Genomic DNA, 18611 nt, shown 5'->3' with positions numbered 1-18611 from the left:
CCTTAAAAAAAGTGTAACATCATAACAGCTCATAGGTCCATTGTTGATTTAACGTCAAATACTGAAAGCCAAACTTATTGTAAACCTTTTATTCAAACTCAAGGTTTTTCAGTGACCAGGGGAGTCTTGTGAAAGTGATCTGACTAGAATGTATTTCTTTCGAAACACTCATAATTAACTGTCTAACTGTGAATTAGTTATGAACAATTAACTAACAATTGTCCCTATGATAAAGCCAAACAATCACCATTTTCTTCCATGAAAGCAATTCCATTCATTGCCATAAAAAAATTATCAACCCAAAGGGTCAACCTGCCCATCTCTTTTAAATTGAAGCAGGTCTATTTTATATATTATGTGTAGGTGTCATGATTCACAAAGCAGAACAATTCAACAAGCAAATAAAGGGAATCTGGCACATGGTTACGATTTTTAAAATATCATAGTGAAAGGCATTAAATATCCTTTCAGAACTAAATAAATTATTTATAGGCTCACCGTCAATAGCACATAATTGAATATCTTTTACTCTGATTGAGAAGTAATAGCTATTATATTATCTGCCATTGCTAATTTCCTTTTAAAAGCAATACAGTGTGTCTGCAGGGCTAACATGAAACTACACACATACAAAATAAGTGTGGTTCTCACTTGCTGTTTATTAATGTCCATCCCCTTTGTGTAGCTTTACTTAATGTGACTGCACACTGTGACCCAGCATGAGTAGCTCAAAGTTTCACCGATGATCCCAGAGTGAAACTTCAGTCCTTTCTTCCCTAACCATTCCTTCAGCAGATGCAGAACACAGTTTAATAACTGAAAGTACCCAGCAGTTAAAAATTTCATTAGTTTGAAAAAAATAAAGGGAGACATTTTATCAATAGGTTGATATTGGTGTGCTTTTTGTCAATTTGACCCATATCTAATTAGATTATTGTTGCAAGTGAGACAACTGTTTCTACAGCGACCTAATGTTCTGCCTATTATGTGCACATGATCTATAACCTTTTAAAATACTACTGTGGGAAAGCAGCACACTTCGCTGCAGACACAAGCCATAGATTCCTAACAGGTGGCAGTCTTTCCCTTAGCAACATTTGTTACAGAATCTCTATGTTCAGTATATTGAAAATATCAGGGGGCACAGTTTCCAACCAGGTATCCAGGGGAAATAAGTAAAGAGAATGTAAGAAGCCATAATCAACATAAGTACAAGCAGCTGCTGTGGGTTTATGAACTTGGTTGAGATCTGCAGCTCAGGGGCTTAAGATGATTTGTGGCCATCTGCAGCGCCACCTTCTGACCTTTGTGAAATACAGCAGCGTAACAAACCTTTGGAAGGGATCTCCAGCAATGTGACAATTGTCTTTCCACTTGTTCATGGCAACCAGCCCATCTTTATCTTTGTAACTTCACATAAATAAATGTGAGTAAGCAAAGTTGGTGGAAGTAGCTAACTAGATACTTGAGTCTTGTTCTCACTCGAAACAAAAGTGAAAATTAGCTCAAGGAATAGTTTGCAATCTCTTAAAGATCAATTATGGGAATTTCCAGTTGTTACTGAGGGTGGGGAAGAAGGGGAGGGAAACTGTTTTAATCATAGCAATAAAACAGAATCCATCAGCATGCACAACTTATTCTGAAGAATTCTATTCACTCCAAGACTGAATGGCCGCTCTGTCAGACCATAAAATATATAAGTATCTTTTAATGAGAAACATGTAGGACAGTTTCATCTCCCACCGAGCTTTTTAAAAAAAAACGCTAATCCCAATAACATGGATATATTAAGTTGAGATAATTAAATTCTGGTTCCTTTATGGAGCAGCACGTGGTTATGGCTAATTGAGAATCCATATTCTCACAGTTATGAATGTAAGAACATTTTCCTTCAGCTTAAACCTTTAAACATGAACAGATAAATGACTTAAAGATAAACAGCAAGGTGCAACAAATCAAATTAGACGCTTTAAAGATCAATACATAAATGGCCCGAGAACTGTTGGCTGTTCCATGTGGAACCTCTGGCATTACCCAGTCCCCCCCCCCCACCCCCCGCGTAATCGGCGAGTAAATTTGTGATTTCGGCACATGTAGGTGCCTTTATGAAATCCTAAATATCCTGACAGCTGTTCACCACTCTCGTTGGGGATACTTTGTGCTGGGCTTGAATGGAATCCATCGCAAAGGTGGATAAAGTTCCTGCAATTCCTCAGCCGTAACACTCAGGTATCCACCTACAGAACTGAGCACTGGAACAGTGTTTAGGTTGATTTCAAGAGGGAAGACGGGAATAATACGATTTACATTTTTCTCACTTTTTTGTGTTCAGTTAAAGGTTTTTTATAGGTATTCTAAAGTGCTTATAAATGTGTTTTTTGTTTTTTTTAGCCTTTTTAGATATTAGTTTTTAAATGTTTAAAAATATTTGATTTGCACTAAAGTTTGAATTTTTCTAAATGCCAAACATTTTCAAAACATTCAATGTTCTGAGAGACACAAGAAACTGCTGCAGGTGCTGGAATTTTTAGCAAAAAAACGAAGTGCTGTAAGAAATCATCGGGTCGGGCAGCATCGGTGGAGGGGAATGGCAGACGACATAAACAGTCTGAGGAAGGATCCTGACATAAAATGCCGTTTGTTCATTCCCGTCACAAATGCTGCCTGACACAAATGAGTTCCTCCAGCATTTTGTTTTGTGTGCTTGTATGTTCTGAGAGCTTGTCAGCAAACTAACTCAAGAGGTGTGGTCTTTCAACTTTAGTATCAGTGAAGTTTGATTTGTTGGCAGGAGCCTGTCATGAGGCTGGAGCCTGCTTCATCCGGGATGCTACAACCAAGGAATCTGCCAATTCCTTGTGACTTTATTTAATTGGAAGGAGTTGGAAGTCATCTTCCACTGGAATGGTACATGGAGAAGATGGTTGAAAAGGATGCCTACAATGACTTGTCTCCTACCTTGATGGGCCATGATCGCTGCTGCTCTGAAATCCCCTGACATCACTTTAGTTTTCCATACATGTTAGACAAAGCACCAAGGTAAACAATCAGCCACGTGCAGTGATCCTGGCATGAAGGGCTGAGCAGCGTCAGCCAGCTTTCATTTCTCATGATTTTAAGTCCTTCCAACTGCTTCCAAGTGACGCCCAACCCACTTGACTATTTGCCACAGAAGCACATTATTTGCATACAATCACATATTACAATTGCTCCACACTCTTAAATCTCTATCTATACACTGTAATGGCTCAATTGGAATCATGTATTGTCTTTCTGCCGACTGGATAGCACACAACAAAAACTTTTCACTACACCTCGGTACATGTGACAATAAACTAAACTGTTTTAGATGCTAGCATTCCAATTTGTAATATGAGGGCTACTGGGTGTTGGAAATACAATCATATCATTGCAGTCGCTGCACAATTAAAATGTCGTTGTTGCCTTAATTTACAACTGCCTGTCTGCAACTATGTTGCTCCATCCTCTTCAATCATGCTTAAATCATTAATCACTCATTCTCCCTTCTCTACGATCACACGTGAAGGTTGTGCAGATGTGGTGTTGACATGAAAACATATAATTTCAGACTTTTATCCTTGCTGTCGTTTCTAAAGGGAAATCAACCCCCTGATTTATAGCACAAAATGCAGCACTTTGTGAAATGCATCTTATCCTCAATAATAAAGTGCATTACAATCAATCTTAATGAATAATTGATTCTGCCTAATGAACAACCATGAATGATAGATTAATTAACTGTTTGAAAAAGATAAGGCATGCTTCCATTGAGTTCTTTATTTTAATAATATTAAAGATTTTTTATTTTGCAAATACATTGCTGACAAGTGCAAGATTTTAGTCCAAGACTTTTCAGCTGGCATTTGGACAACAAGAAGAGTGAATTGAGAATTTGTCCCACCCTTCAGGAATATGCTGACTTTGAGTTCTGACTGCCTCTCGATGACAGTATACTGTACATACAATAATGATAAATACAACAAAGAGTGCAATGACAAGTGCAAAACAGCAGAATGGTGCAAGTCTGTAGTGCAATCTAAGTACAGGTGCACAACCTTTTATCCGAAAGCCTTGGGACCAGACACTTTTCGTAATTCAGAATTTGTCGGTCTTCAGAATGGAATTTTTTTAGCGTAGATTTTAATGGCTGGCTCAGTGGTAGAGTGCTCGGCTCATATCCGCAAGGTCGCGAGTTTGCGCCTTGATCCCGGCAGTTACTCGGTCGCGAGTTTGAGTCTTCAATGTCGTTTTTTCAGGTATGAAATGCAAGTGTCGGCATTTGGAAGTCCAAAAAAAGCCGCTGTGTCTTGTTGGGATAGCAGGGGGCGATGGCACAATACCCCCCCTCCCCCTCCAACTCCAGAGGAATCCGCTCCCCGATGGGCAAGAAGTGGCAGTTTGCCCAATTGAGAATTTGTCCCACCCTTCAGGAATATGCTGACTGGAGCGGGGCTGAGTTCTCTGGGATGCATGCTTGCAGTGGGCCTGATGACAGTATGACGTGGCCACTACAGCTACAAACTACCGCCCTTGCCCCCTCCCTCTGCAACTGCAATACAAAGGGCGGTACAATTCCCGGAGGATAGCAATGGACCAAGGAACCCGCTCCCCGATGGGCCCCTACGAAAGCCGCGCCCCGTCATCCGCAACCCAGGTTCCTCTGTAGTTGGAGCTGGGCTGGGCTGCTGTCTGTGGGTCTCTGGGTGTGCACGTCCAATTGGTCTAAGTGACTGCACTGCCTGCTGGCTGCCAAAAGACAGTACTAAAATGCAATGACGGGGAGCTGGAGAGGGGAGGGAAGGGGTAACACACATGAATGAGGTAGAGTTAAGAATAAGCTGGCCTGCACGTGAAAGTTCAGCAAGACTCACGATACATGTGTATCTGGTGGGAAGCGGGCAGGTGATTGGATCACCTTCTCTTTTATGGATGGGGATTTAGTTCCCCTTTCTTCGAGGACCGGCCAGAGGTTCCGCTGTCACCTCTGGGGGGCCGAACGTCCTGTCTCTAAAATATTGGGGGCGATCCAGGTTTCTCAAGGAATCTCCCCGATGGGCCGCTACGGTGACGTTCTCGCCCAGAGCCCGAGCTGCGCCACCCCAGAAGAGACGTACCCCTTGCAAAGGAATACGGGGAGCTGTGGTGACAGGGAACGGGGCCTTAATCTGGGATCTCCGTTTGCCAGCCTTCGGTGTTCTGATCTCTGCGACGCAAGCATGACGTGTGAAGACAGTGGACTGAATGGGAGGGGAGGGATCACAACCTGTGATGGACCAGGCTACAGTTAAAAGGTTCCCACCACTCTCTGCAGGTTCAGGCCATCAAGAGCGGAGCAGTAGCCATTATCAGGCTGACATGCATCCTGTCCTTTTATATTTAGTTCCCCTTTTTCGAGGACCGACCGGAGGCTCCGCTGTGATTGCGGGCCGCCCTCGGTGACAACAGTGATATTATTGGCAATCTTCGGATAAAAGGTTGTGCAAGATAGTGCAAAAAATCTAAAATGCAATGACCTAATAACTGAATGAGGTAGAGTTAAGAATAAGAGGACGTGGCAGTGCATCTGGGAAGAGGTGCTTGGATCACGAGTCTGATAGCAGTGGGGAAGAAGCAGTTCTAAATATTGGATGCCCAGGTTTCTCAAACTCTGGTACCTTCTCCCAGAAGACAGAAGAGAAGAAAGGAATAGCTGTGGTGACAGGCATCCTTAATGATACTTCCAGCCTTTCTGATGAAATTTAGGGATCAAACATATGGTATATAGTATTGACGGCTGAACTGAATAACAATCGGATAATCAATTGTTTATTACGCATTTTATTGGCAACTTTAAAGATCCTGGCCACCTAGTCTTTAGCTTTCACCAGTGTTGAGGGTCAGGAAGGAAGAAATGTTATGACCAATTCTAACTGAGATGGAAGCTCAAGGCCAAGGTCCAGAAATTTAGGGATCAACTCATATGGTATCAAATATTGATGGCTGAACTGAATAACAATCTGATAATCAATTGTTTATTACGCATTTTTATTTTCTCTCCTGATCTTTAGCTTTTCATTTGGCTCTGTGCTAATAGTTGTAAACATTTTTGTTTCCTTAGAGGAATTTCCAATGGAATGTTCCTGTCTGGGGACTGATTGATTGGTAATGAGGGGCAGAATTCAGAGAAAGGGTGTCTTAATATTTTTTGGATAGCCAAATAATTCAGTGTATATGATTTATTTTAAGTTTTCAATATTTTGTATTTAATAGTCAATGATGGGCTTTGCTGATCAGAATTTAGTTCTCACCTCAAATAACTCAAGGAAGGTGGTAGGAGTGTGGTAGGAGCTATCATCTTCAACTGTTACAATCTTGTGGCATTGCTAGTTCCACACATTGCCATTAGAAACTTAGACATTACACAATGTACAATAGACAATAGGTGCAATAGTAGACCACTTGGCCCTTCGAGCCAGCACCGCCATTCAATGTGATCATGGCTGATCATTCACAATCAGTACCCTGTTCCAGCCTTCTCCCCATATCTCTTGACTCCACTATCTTTAAGAGCTCTATCTCACTCTCTCTTGAAAGCATCCAGAGAATTGGTATCCAGCGCCATCTGATGCAGAGAATTCTACCGATTCACAACTCTCTGGGTTTAAAAGTTTTTCCTCGTCTCCATTCTAAATGGCCTACCCCTTATTCTTAAACTGTGGCCCCTGATTCTGATCTCCCCCAACACCGGGAACATGTTTTCTGCCTCTAACGTATCCAATCCCTTAATAATCTTATATGTTTCAATAAGATCCCCTCTCAACCTAAATTCCAGTGTATACTAGCCCAGTCGTTTCATTCTTTCAACATATGTCAGTCCCGCCATCCCGGGAATTAACCTCGTGAACATACACTGCACTACCTCAATAGCAAGAATATCCTCCCTCATTTTTGGAGACCAAAACTGCACACAATACTCCAGGTGTGTTCTCACTAGGGCTCTGTACAAATGTAGAAGTATCTTTTTGCTCCTATACTCAACTCCTCTTGTTATGAAGGCCAACATGCCATTAGCTTTCTTCACTGCCTGCTGTACCTGCATGCTTACTTTCTGTGACTGATGTGGACACCCTGAACTTGTTGTACTTCCCCTTCACTATTCTGACCTAATGATGAAAATGGACCACTGATATATTTCCAAGCCATGATGATATTTGAGTTGGAGGAGATTGTGCAGTAGACGGGGTTCCAGGGCATTGTTGCCCTTGCCTCACTATGTGGTAGAGAAACATGGTCTTGAAGGTGCTGTTGCCATGTCAAATTGCTTCTAAACATGACAAGGAACACCATTGGAGGGAGGGAGGGAGGAAGGGAGGCAGGATCGCAGGCAGGAAATGCGTAGATGGTGGACTGTGTGCAAAACAAAATTGTCCCTTTGTCTTCTATAGTGTTGAGCTGTTGTTAGAGATACATCTATTAAAGCTAATGAGAGTTGATCAACATATCCCTGACTTAAGATATTAGAAAAAAAGTGTGAATTTGAAGCTCTAGTCAGTCATTTATAATAAGCAGATAAATTATAACATTGATATAATGTACCATCCACATTTTATTTCAAAGTCTCGTGACGAGACTACGTGAAGAACCCGGCAGCCCGCATGGCATGAGATATACGGATGCATTCAGAAATGCTCCGTCAGAGCTTTAATGGTGAAGGTAAGGTTTGTTTTGCAGGAACGATGCTTCTTGTTTCAACGCGGGTTTGATTTCCAAAAAATAGACAAACCAAGAAACAAGAAGAGATGTGCCGCTGTAAATTCAGCGGGGAATGACGGCAATGAACGAGGTTGGTAGCTGGTACTATCGAGCTTAGAAATGCTGACAGGCGCGGCATAGCAATCACCGCTAAAGCTCCGAAAGGGAGCAGCTTGTCAAGCCGGTCTCGGAGACGTGAACAGGCACAGCCTGCACAATAATCTCCGTGAGAGCTCTGAAAAGGAGCAGCATGTTGACCCGGGCACGGGATGCTGGCAGGGTGGCCGGGCACGGAGACGCTGGCAGGGTGGCCTGCACAGCAACCTCCACGAAAGCTCCAAAATGGAGCAGCTTGGTGACCCGGGTTCCGAGACACTATCAGGACGGCTTGCACAGCAACCTCCGCGAAAGCTCTCAAAAAGAGCAGCTTGTAGCCCCCGGGTTCAGGGAAGACCAAGTCGGAACTGGTTGTCCAAAAGGACAATACTGGCCAGGGAGGCACTGCCGCAACATCTAAGGTTGAGGTTATCAGTCAACTCACAAGAGTGGGGATAACTGGGTGAGAGGCTGGTGATGGGGAGCTGCATTGCACTGATACAGGTAGTTCAATTCAGATATCTGAGGATATCTCCCGAGGCTGGGAGTTTGAGGATTTACTCAACAAATGGATAATACCTTTCAGCTCATGACTAAAAAAGAGCTGCTAGCAGTCGGGTACAAAATTTGCCACTCCCTCGGGGATAGGTGAACCAGTAGAGGCAGAACAGGCAAGTGGCATTACATACTTGACTTCCCACCAGCTGAATGAGGAGAATATGCAGGACAATGCTGAAATGTATGTTATTCCTCATAACTGCCAGATTTGTGATGTACTGAAGGTTAATATCGCCATCTGGGATATTCTGATTGGCTAAACGAAATCTTAAGATTTAAAACTCCAGCGAGTTTGGAGAGCTCTCACAAGAGGGATTTCAGTGTTTGCGAGGTCGGTGAATAGAACACAACATTCTGAGGTGCAAGACGCCTTAGCACTGCTGTGTACGGATATCATCCCTAACAAGTTAGTGGGGCGGGTCCTGGGCCTACACAACTAAGACAGAGCCAGAGGCCTTTTTTAGGAGCAGGTTCATAACACTCACCATGGAGACAGCGCGTGCCACACACTCAGTCTCAACCCCCAGCAGGCCACGATGTCAGAGCCAGAGGGAAGGGATCGAACAAAAATTGGTGTCAGCAGATGCTATCAATCAACCACCTAATCCCGTTGAGATAGGTGAGTATTTCTTCCTTCAGCTGCATAAAATGTACGGAGGATATTCAAGTCAAGGATATTTTGAGACTGTTCAAAGTAAGTGGGAAAAGATAGCCACTGGCCCTTTTATTTTACTAGCCATAAATGACTATAAATCTGACATTCTGTCTGACCAGTTTCCTCTATTTATATAACTGTATATTTCCTATATACTAGTTGTGGTGGTAGGTGGAATGAGGATGAGTTGAGACATGGCCATAAAATATGGCATCAACTATTTGGAAATGCTAGCAGCATTCCAGGCATTGAGAACGTATTGTGGGAATTACCATGATACGCAAATTAGGCTAAATTAGGGCAATACAACAACAGCAGCGTATGTTAACCATATGGAAGCTTTAAATCTCAAACATGTGATGCACTAGCAAAGTCCATTTGGGTGCGGTATATAAGAGGAAAATATGGGTGTCAGCTGTACATCTGCCATTTGGGTACAACATTGAAGCAGTCACCAGGTCAAGAAATCCCTCATTCTGCCTTATCGGAAGATGCCTCCAAAAGATAATTCAAGACGAGAAAAACAGGAATTATAGTAGTGCCAAATTGGCCTACTCAACCATGGTTTCCATTGTAAAAAGGTCTGCTGAAAGAAGCTCCAAAATTTGCTCACAGAGACAAACAATGGTTAGTTCAAACTATCACTCGTACACCGCATCCACTGCATGATCGTATTGATTTATTAATTTGCAGGATTTAAAGAGACCCTTCAAGCTTATCCAGCAGGACAGTTGACGTGATCACTGCAGCTTGGCGATGTGGCACTAGAGAGCAGTATGCTACCTACATAAAACAGGGAAAAGGTTTTGTGAAGAGATGCATGTGAGCTACATTAAAGCAGAAGTAGCAGAGGTTTGGGGGTTTCTTTCAGTTTGGTTTTATGAGAAGCGACTAAGTTGTAGCACAATTAACACTGCTCGCAGTGCCTTATCATCGTATCTAGTGCTTGGAGTGGGGCAACATACAATTGGCTCTCACCCACTGGTGACAATGTTTATGGAAGGTGTCTTTAATATGAACCCTCTAAAGCCTAGATGCAAGGTAGTGTGGAATGTGTAATCAGTATTATATTTTTTACGCAAATTGGCAGCAGCGTCATCCCTAACGTTGGAGCAGCTACTCATAAGTTAGTCATGCTTATGACACTTATTTCAGCACGAAGAGCTCAGTCTTCACACAATCTCTGTCTGGATAACTCAGTCATAACAGACAAGAGGGTAGCATTTTACATGAATGAACTCCTAAAGCAGAGTAGGCATGGTTGGGTACAGTTGGAGCTGGCAGCATACCCACCAGATCGGAGACTGTGGGTGTTTATTATGAGAAAAAGTATAGTGAGGTTACTAAGAACCTACGAGATGATGGAAAAGCTTTCTTCATAGTTATAAAGAAGTCTCACAAGAGAGTGTCAGTACAGACTATTTCATGACTGATAGAGCGTATGCTGTTGGAAGCAGGAATGAATACAGATAATTTCGAGTCACTCTCCACCAGGGCTGCTGGTACGTCGGCAGCCAACAGCAGGATGGTCAGATGAACGCACTTTCGGAAGTTTATAATAAACCACTTAACAGGTCTGGACGATTGCAGATAGAATTCTGGACGATGTTACATGAGCTGTTTTTCTGTAAATCCAAGGTTAATGGGACTGTGGTCCAGTTAAAGGCAATGTACATGAATGTAGAGTTAGCATCATGTGTTAATGGCCTATATCTTTTCTACTATTTATGGTTTATCTGGGTAGTGTGTTCACATACAGATTGGTTTACTGCATGAAACCTCAGAGCTTCAAAGGCTTCACGTAGTCTCTTCACTACGTAGACTTCGAAATAAAACAGAAAGATTAAACGAGAACTTACCGTTTGAAGTTTGATCTTTATTTTATGAGAAGTTGGAGTGAAAGACTTCATGCCCTCCACTCTCAATCCTGAATCTCATAAATTTCATTTAGTAAGTCAAGGGTTATTAATCTTTCTACAGCTTGATTCTGGTTCAACTGGACTGTGGTTTCATACAGTGGCTCTGAAGACTGATGCGCATGCGGGCTGGTAGTTTCTTCACGTAGTCTCTCACTCCAACTTCTCATAAAATAAAGATCAAACTTCAAAAGGTAAGTTCTCGTTTAATATTTCTATTAAAATGCATAAATAGGTGAAAAGTATAAAATCTATTATATATGTGATTCTTCCTCAAAAATGTAATACATGAGTGCATTCCTTACATCAATAATAATTTTCCATCTAGATTTAAATGTGCAGTTATTTCTTTGGCCTCATACTTCCCAACTGCAGGAGTTTGCCAGCTTAACACGGGCTTCTTATAATTTCAGTGATTCATATACTTCATCCTATGTGAATATCAATGTAGAGTTTTTGGGGCTTCAGAATTGAAACAACTTGCCTGCTTCATTTAAAAGTAAGTAACAGAATCACAAAAACAATTAGCCGTTCAGTGCAATTGCTGGATTTCATTCCTAAGCAAATTTGTATAATTATACTTTCAAGATAAATTGAACTGTGAAAATGATTCTCAATGCAGCTACTTATTCAAATCTTTGATCACAAATTATTTTGTGTCCTTTTGGGTAACTTTGCTCAAGATATAGTGGAATTTCTCTGAGCTGGTTTCAGAACTTCCTGCACATCCAAGATTTGGAACCGGCATGGAAACATAAGTGGCAGGATCTGTATTATTAGTATAAAGAAATTGCAGTGTGGTTGATTGCATTTTTAAAGGATAGATTTTAAAATATATATGTTTCATCAACAGTTCAGTTTTCCTACTGTGACCAGTTGTTCTGGAAAACACTGGCCCTCCAGGCTTTCACAAACACTGATACATTTAGTAAGACTGAACACCATAGATGAACATTTTGTTCTCTTGAAACTTTGGTTGATAATGGATGACAACCATTAATGAATAACTACTGGGCAGCAACAACAGATAGGTGGAGGGGCATGAAGTGTAGAGAAAGTAGGGACTCTGCAGAATGACTTGGAGAGGTTGGGAGAGTGAGCTGAGATGTAACAGATGGAATACAGCGAGCAAAGTGTAGATTCATGTATTTTGGTAGTAGGAATAAAGGCATAGACTATTTTCTTACTGGGGAGAGAATTCAGAAATTGGATGTGCAAAGGGAGTGCTGCTGCAGAATTCCCAAAAAGTTCATTTGCAAGTTGAATAAGTAGTAAGGAAGGGAAATGCAATGCTAACATTTATTTTGACACGGGAGAATACAAAATCAGGAATTTAATGCTGAGGCAATAAAGCACTGGTCAGACTGCATTTGGAGTATTGTAAGCAGTTTTGAGCACCATATCTGAGGAAGGATGTGCTGACATTGGAGAGGGTCCAGAGGAGGTTTACGAGAACAATCCCAGTAATGACTGGGTTAACATATGATGAGCAATTGACAGCACTGGGCATGTACTCGATGTAGCTTAGAAGAATGCGGAGTGACCTCATTGAAACTTACTGAATGGTGAAAGGCCTGGATAAAATGGATGTGGAGAGGATGTTTCCACGAGTGGGAGAGTATAGGACCAGAGGCCATAGCCTCAGAATATAAGGACATACCTTGAGAAAGGAGGACAGGAGGAATTTATTTAATCAAAGGGCAGTGCATCTGTGGAATTTATTACCACAGGAGGCTGTCAATGGATATTTTTAAAGCAGAGATTGACAAATTCTTGATAAATAAGGATAACAGAGGTCATGGGAAGGAAAATGGGGTTGGGAGGGAGAGATAGATCAATAGACAATAGATGCAGGAGTAGGTCATTCGGTCCTTCGAGCCAGCACCGCCATTCAATGTGATCATGGCTGATCATCCCCAATCAGGACCCCGTTCCTGCCTTCTCCCCATATCCCCTGACTCCGCTATAGTGCCCTATCTAACTCTCTCTTGAGATCATCCAGAGAACCTGCCTCCACCGCCCTCTGAGGCAGAGAATGCCACAGACTCACCACTCCTTGTGAGAAAAATTGTTTCCTCGTCTCTGTTCTAAATGACTTATGTTTCCTGCCTCTAGCATGTCCAAGCCCTTAGCAATCTTATATGTTTCAATGAGATAACCTCTCATCCTTCTAAACTCCAGAGTGTACAAGCCCAGCTGATCCATTCTCTCAGCATACGACAGTCCCGCAATCCCGGGAATTAACCTTGTAAACCTACGCTGCACTCCCTCAATAGCAAAAATGTCCTTCCTCAAATTAGGGGACCAAAACTACACACAATACACCAGGTGTTGCCTCACTAGGGCTCTGTACAACTGCAGAAGGACCTCTTTGCTCCTATATTCGATTCCTCGTGTTATAAAGGCCAACATGCCATTCGCTTTCTTCACTGCCAGCTGTACCTGCAAGTATACTTTCATAGACTGATGTACAAGGACCCCCAGATCCTGTTGTTCTTCCCCTTTTCCCAAAGATCAGCCATGATTGAATGCTGGAGTAGATTTGGCCTAATTCTACTCCAAGAACTTGTGAATAAAATCTTCCACATACTTATAACATTCTTGCTATTATGTGTGCCTATAAAGAATTCAAACTTTAGATGGATGTGAAATGGGCAGATACCAGTATAATATAGTCCCATCTAATTTCACCATCCACTTGTTCAAGAATAGTATTCTGATGCAGTAAAATATTTCTCTCTTGTACCCCGTCACGAAGTTAAAAAGAAGTCTAATCACAGCCAAAATTACTTTATTTTGTTTTAATAGCTGAACAGTTGGAGCAATACGTTTTATTTTTTATATTTGTTACAATGAAACAATCTATAAAAAAAACTTGCTAAGTTATTTATAACTTTGCCTTTATTCTCATTTGAAAACTGAAATAATAAATGATTGTGTGTTTTCCATTCACAAGAATGGTACGTTATGCATGCTAGATGGTTTGATTTAAAACAACTTTAAATATTAAGATGCATTTTAAAATTTTGATTTTCTGTTCTTTGTTTCTCGTTCTTCCAGCAGAATTTTATTTGTCTGATACTGTTCCAGAATTAATTCTAAGCTCGAGCAGTACCTCTTTGTACCTTCTGTTGTCCCGTGATAAAAGTTGTGTTCATTGTTCCTTCTTTCAAATTGAGAACCTCATCAAATGATTCCCAGTCAAGAGAGTGTGGAACATTAATCTGAAGCTCTCCAGGTGCCCTTTTCACGATAAATCCACTGAATAGTTCATTTGAAATCAATTCCAGGAATTTAAATAGTTGTTCAGTAAATTTGCTGCAGTTTTCAAAAAACAAATCAACTGCATTTCTTGCATTATCAATTAAACTTGGATAAATTTCATCAAGATACGAAAAGTCGTCTATTTCTTTCTTGAGTGCCCGTTTATAGGTATTTGCTTGCTTCTTCATGTCTGCAAAAAACTCTTTCAAATTTTCTTTGATACTTTGAAGATATTCATCAATTATTGCTTGCCCATCATCTTGAAACTCTGACTGCATGATTACATAATATTCATTTAAAGTATCAACGGAATTATTAATGAACATGTTTGCTTCTTGTTTCAGAAAATTAGCTCTTGCAAGACTAGCATCAATTAAATGTGGACCTTCTTTTGTATATTCCGCAAATCCTGTCAACGTTTGAATTAACGTTTCATCAATTTCATTGAACTTGTCCGTCCATCTAAATAAGTCATTATCAAAATATTCTTCACGGATTGATTTGCAATATATGCTTCCTGCCCGAATCTTTTCAATAAGGACTTGCAACAGGTCTTGGCTCATTTGAATCAGTCTTAAAAGATACATTTTCAAATCTTCTGTAAAGTATGCATATGCTGAATTGACACCATCATTGTACAACTGATACGTTTTAGATTTTACTGTTTCAAATTTTACATTGGCTAGTTCTTTGTACGTTGAAGCCAGTTTTTCAGAAAAGATCAGTATATTGTCCTTTAGGGATTTTAAATATGGTTCAAAATTAAAACTCTGCACTTCTTCTAAAGTTGCAATCAGCTCTATTTGAACTTTCAGCAGCAATTGTCTTAACTGTTTAATTATTTCTGTGCTGTTGATGACTGTATTAGTGCCAGAGACTTTGAGCTCCAGTTCCTCGATGTACTTGACTGTCCCTTGAAGACTTTCTTCCACAAATTGATCAACTCCTCGAATAATGGTTTCAACATACTGTTTTGCCTGCATTATGAAAAGCTTATATAGTTCTGGAACTGTATAAAAGTTTTCATGTCCAGGAACCTGAAACCTGTGACGTTTTAGAAAACTGGCTGCTGAATCAACCGAGTCCATTACAGTATTCTGATACTCATGTTGTAAATTAGAAATGTCACCCAATAGTGTGGTGAATGTATTGTTATAGCCTGCATTTGTAAATTCTATTGTTGCTCTCTTGTATAATGTCTTTGCGTTGTGTTTCATGTTCTGATAGTTTGAGGTGATATCTACAACTGTAGACTGGAAATAACTATCAGCTTCTTTAATGCTATTGACTGTATTTGCATATACATCGTTGATGTTCTGCTTCATCAAGCCCTTTACTTTTGGACTGACAGCACTAATCTCAATTCCAAGGTGTTCAGTGTGGTACTTGTTAACCCAGTCATAGACAGCTCCAATCATCTTTGGTACTCTTTCTTTTGTGCCTTCTGCTAAATCTGGGATTCCTTCTTTCCATTTGAACAGCAATTGAATATTTTCATTGTCCTCCAGTGAAACACTACTTTCCAAAATAAGGATTTTAGCAGATGGCTGTTGAAAAAAAAAAGAAAAATTACATTGCATGCGAGTGCTATTATTTTATGCATCTGATTAAAGCAGCTTAGAAATGATCTGTCCACGTAAGGTAGTTTATCTGAGAAATCATGACTTAACAGTGCTATCACGGACCTTGGTGAGAAACATATTTTGTGACTAACTAAATAAACCAAATAACAGTTGCATTAATAACTCCAGACATTATTTTTCATAAACATGAAAGTTACATACTGGTTTGTGGAAATATAGCTTTCCATACAGAACATCGGGATTTTTCGTTTCAATGCTCATGCTGAGAGATCCTGTAGAAGGAGTGGAGATGGAAGAAGAAAATCTACTATCATCTTGTTGCAAATGAAATTCAAAATCTGTGAAAGTCGGGCTGTTGATGGCTACATCCCATTGAAGAATCCTGATAAAGAAACCAAGAGAAATAGATCGTAAATTAGAGCAGAAAAGAAAAAATACTGTTTCTCTAGGTACAATAAAAATCAATTTCAATGTGATTCAATACAGTTCTGTTGAAGATAACTAAAGCTAAAACATTAACTGTTCCACAGATGCTACTTCACCTGCTAATATTTCTAGCGTTTTCTATTTTTACTTCAAATTTGCAACATGTACATTTTTTTTTTATTTTCAAGTCATGTTTTCCTATAAATAAGGTAGACATTCAGAACCTTTTTCCCCCAATGTGGAAATGTTATAAACTGGCGGGCATAGCTTTAATGTACGAGGGTGAAAATCTGATGGAGATGTGCAGGGCATGTTTTTTAAAAGCAGAGAGTGGTGGGTGCTTGGAATGCTTTGCCAGTGATCGTTGTGGAAACAGATGGATATAAGAAGCCTTTAAATAGGCATGTGAATATGCAGGGAATGGAGGGATATGGGTCACATGTTGGGAAAGGAGATTAGCTTGATTTGGTGTCATATTCGACACAGACATTGTGGGCTATAAGGCCATTTCCTGCACTCTACTGTTCTAATCATTTGAAATATTATTTATGCCAGTAGATTAATGTCTTTGCTATTTGATCTGTAGTAAAGTGTAACACAATAGGATTTGCAAAAGCCACAAGCTATTTATTCTATAAAAGTTAAGATTATTAAAAGCATCTGAATTCTGTCATTAGTGTGCAATCTGGAAGAGATATAGAATAACATATAGATATAGAATGGGTGATTTTTTTTTAAACTACACTACCACTTTCCAGCAGCAGCCCAATATCACTTGATTCCCCTAACATCCAAAAATCTACAATCTCTCTCTGTAAAATAAACTCAGTGACTAAGTCTCCACAGCCCAAAATATATTCTACAAAACCAATTAAAATGAACAGGGGGAAACTGAGATGCAATAAATCAAAAGGTGCTAATCAGCTGTTTCATCATGAATGGTATTGTTGGATTTCACTCTCCCCATGAATGGAAGATTTTCCATCATACACCTCTCGTGAACCACGATGGTATTTATATTGCTGATTCAGTTGAATTTCTAGTGAATAGTGCTCTCCCACTCCACCAAAACTACAGAAGAATGATGATCAAACCATCGAGCATTGAGAACAGGTGGATTGGCTCTTCTTCTGACAATGGTCATTGTATAACACAATTTACTAACCAACTAATACAGAATCTTGCTGTGAACAAACATGTACACGTTCAAAGGAGTTGCAACTAGAATTTGACATTTTGCAATTATCGCAGAACATCCTTTCTTCAGAACTTTTGATGGTAAGAGAGGCAAAGTTTAAAAAAAGATGTAAGATAGGCACAAAATGCTTGAGGTTCTCAGCGGGACAGACAGCATCTCTGGAGAGATGTAAATCGAAGGTTTAAAAAAGATGTGTTGGGTAGGTTTTGTTTTACACAGAAGGTGTTGGTGGAGGCAGCTACAATAGTAGCATTTGAGAGGCTTTTGGATAGGCACACAAACATGCAGGGAATAGAAAGATATGGATCACATGCAGGCAGAGGAGCTTAGTTCAACTTGGCATCACATTCAGCTCAGACATTGTGAACCAAACAGCCCGTTCTGTGCTCTACTATCCAATGTTTTTGTTCCACGAACACAATTATTATTAATCCTAAATGACTGCTTATTTACTCTAGGTCAGTAATGCTCCACTATTTCTAGGAAGATTCCTGTGTGTTCTTTTATGATGAGAAGCATTTTTTGTCAATTTCTCTGTCCATTCCCTATTCTCTAGTATAATATCTCAGTCTGTTGGTGAAGGCTCTCTTGAACTTCTACAGGTGTATAGTTCAGAACATATTGACTGGCTGTGTGACGGCCTGGTTGGCAACTTGAACGTCCAGGAGCGAAGAAAATTACAAAGAGTGGTGGACACTGCTTGGCCCATCACAGGTACTGACTTCCCCACCATCAAAAGAATGTATAGGAGGCAGTCAAAAAGGCATCCAGCATCAGCAAAGACCAACACCATCCTGGCCATGTTATCATTTCACCCCAACCATCGAAAGAAGGAGTCAGAAAACCATAACAATTAAGGGCGGCACGCTGGTACAGTGGTAGAGTTGCTGCCTTACAGCACTTGCAGCGCCAGAGACCCGGGTCCGACAGCAACTATGGGTGCTCACTGTGCAGAGTTTGTACGTTCTCCCCGTGACCTGCGTGGGTTTTCTCCAATATCTTTGTTTCCTCTCACATTCCAAAGACATACTGGTTTGTAGCTTAATTGGCTTGGTATAAGTGTAAAATTGTCCCTAGTGTGAGTAGGGTAGTGTTAATGTGTGGGGATCGCTGGTCGGTGTGGACTTGGTGGGTCGAAGGGCCAGTTTCCATGCTGTACCTCT

General features: G+C 40.6%; 1 protein-coding gene across 1 annotated transcript in view; it reads right to left on the bottom strand.

Annotated features, from left to right (window-relative positions):
- Positions 1 to 13751: 13751 nt before the first annotated feature.
- The window catches only part of apoba (apolipoprotein Ba), a 51340-nt gene continuing 46480 nt past the window's right edge, over positions 13752 to 18611 (bottom strand). Inside the window, exons 28-29 of the mRNA XM_055635394.1 lie at positions 16026 to 16206; positions 13752 to 15788 (exon numbers count right to left, since the gene is read on the bottom strand). Of these exons, the coding sequence (XP_055491369.1) occupies positions 14076 to 15788; positions 16026 to 16206 (1894 nt within the window). The 3' untranslated portion in view covers positions 13752 to 14075. The remainder of the gene's footprint in view (positions 15789 to 16025; positions 16207 to 18611) is intronic.

The sequence above is a fragment of the Leucoraja erinacea genome, chromosome 5, assembly GCF_028641065.1.
Source record: "Leucoraja erinacea ecotype New England chromosome 5, Leri_hhj_1, whole genome shotgun sequence".
NCBI classification, from domain to species: Eukaryota; Metazoa; Chordata; class Chondrichthyes; order Rajiformes; family Rajidae; genus Leucoraja; species Leucoraja erinaceus.
Note: the sequence above shows the minus strand (reverse complement) of the source record. Positions and strands in the feature narration are given on the sequence as shown.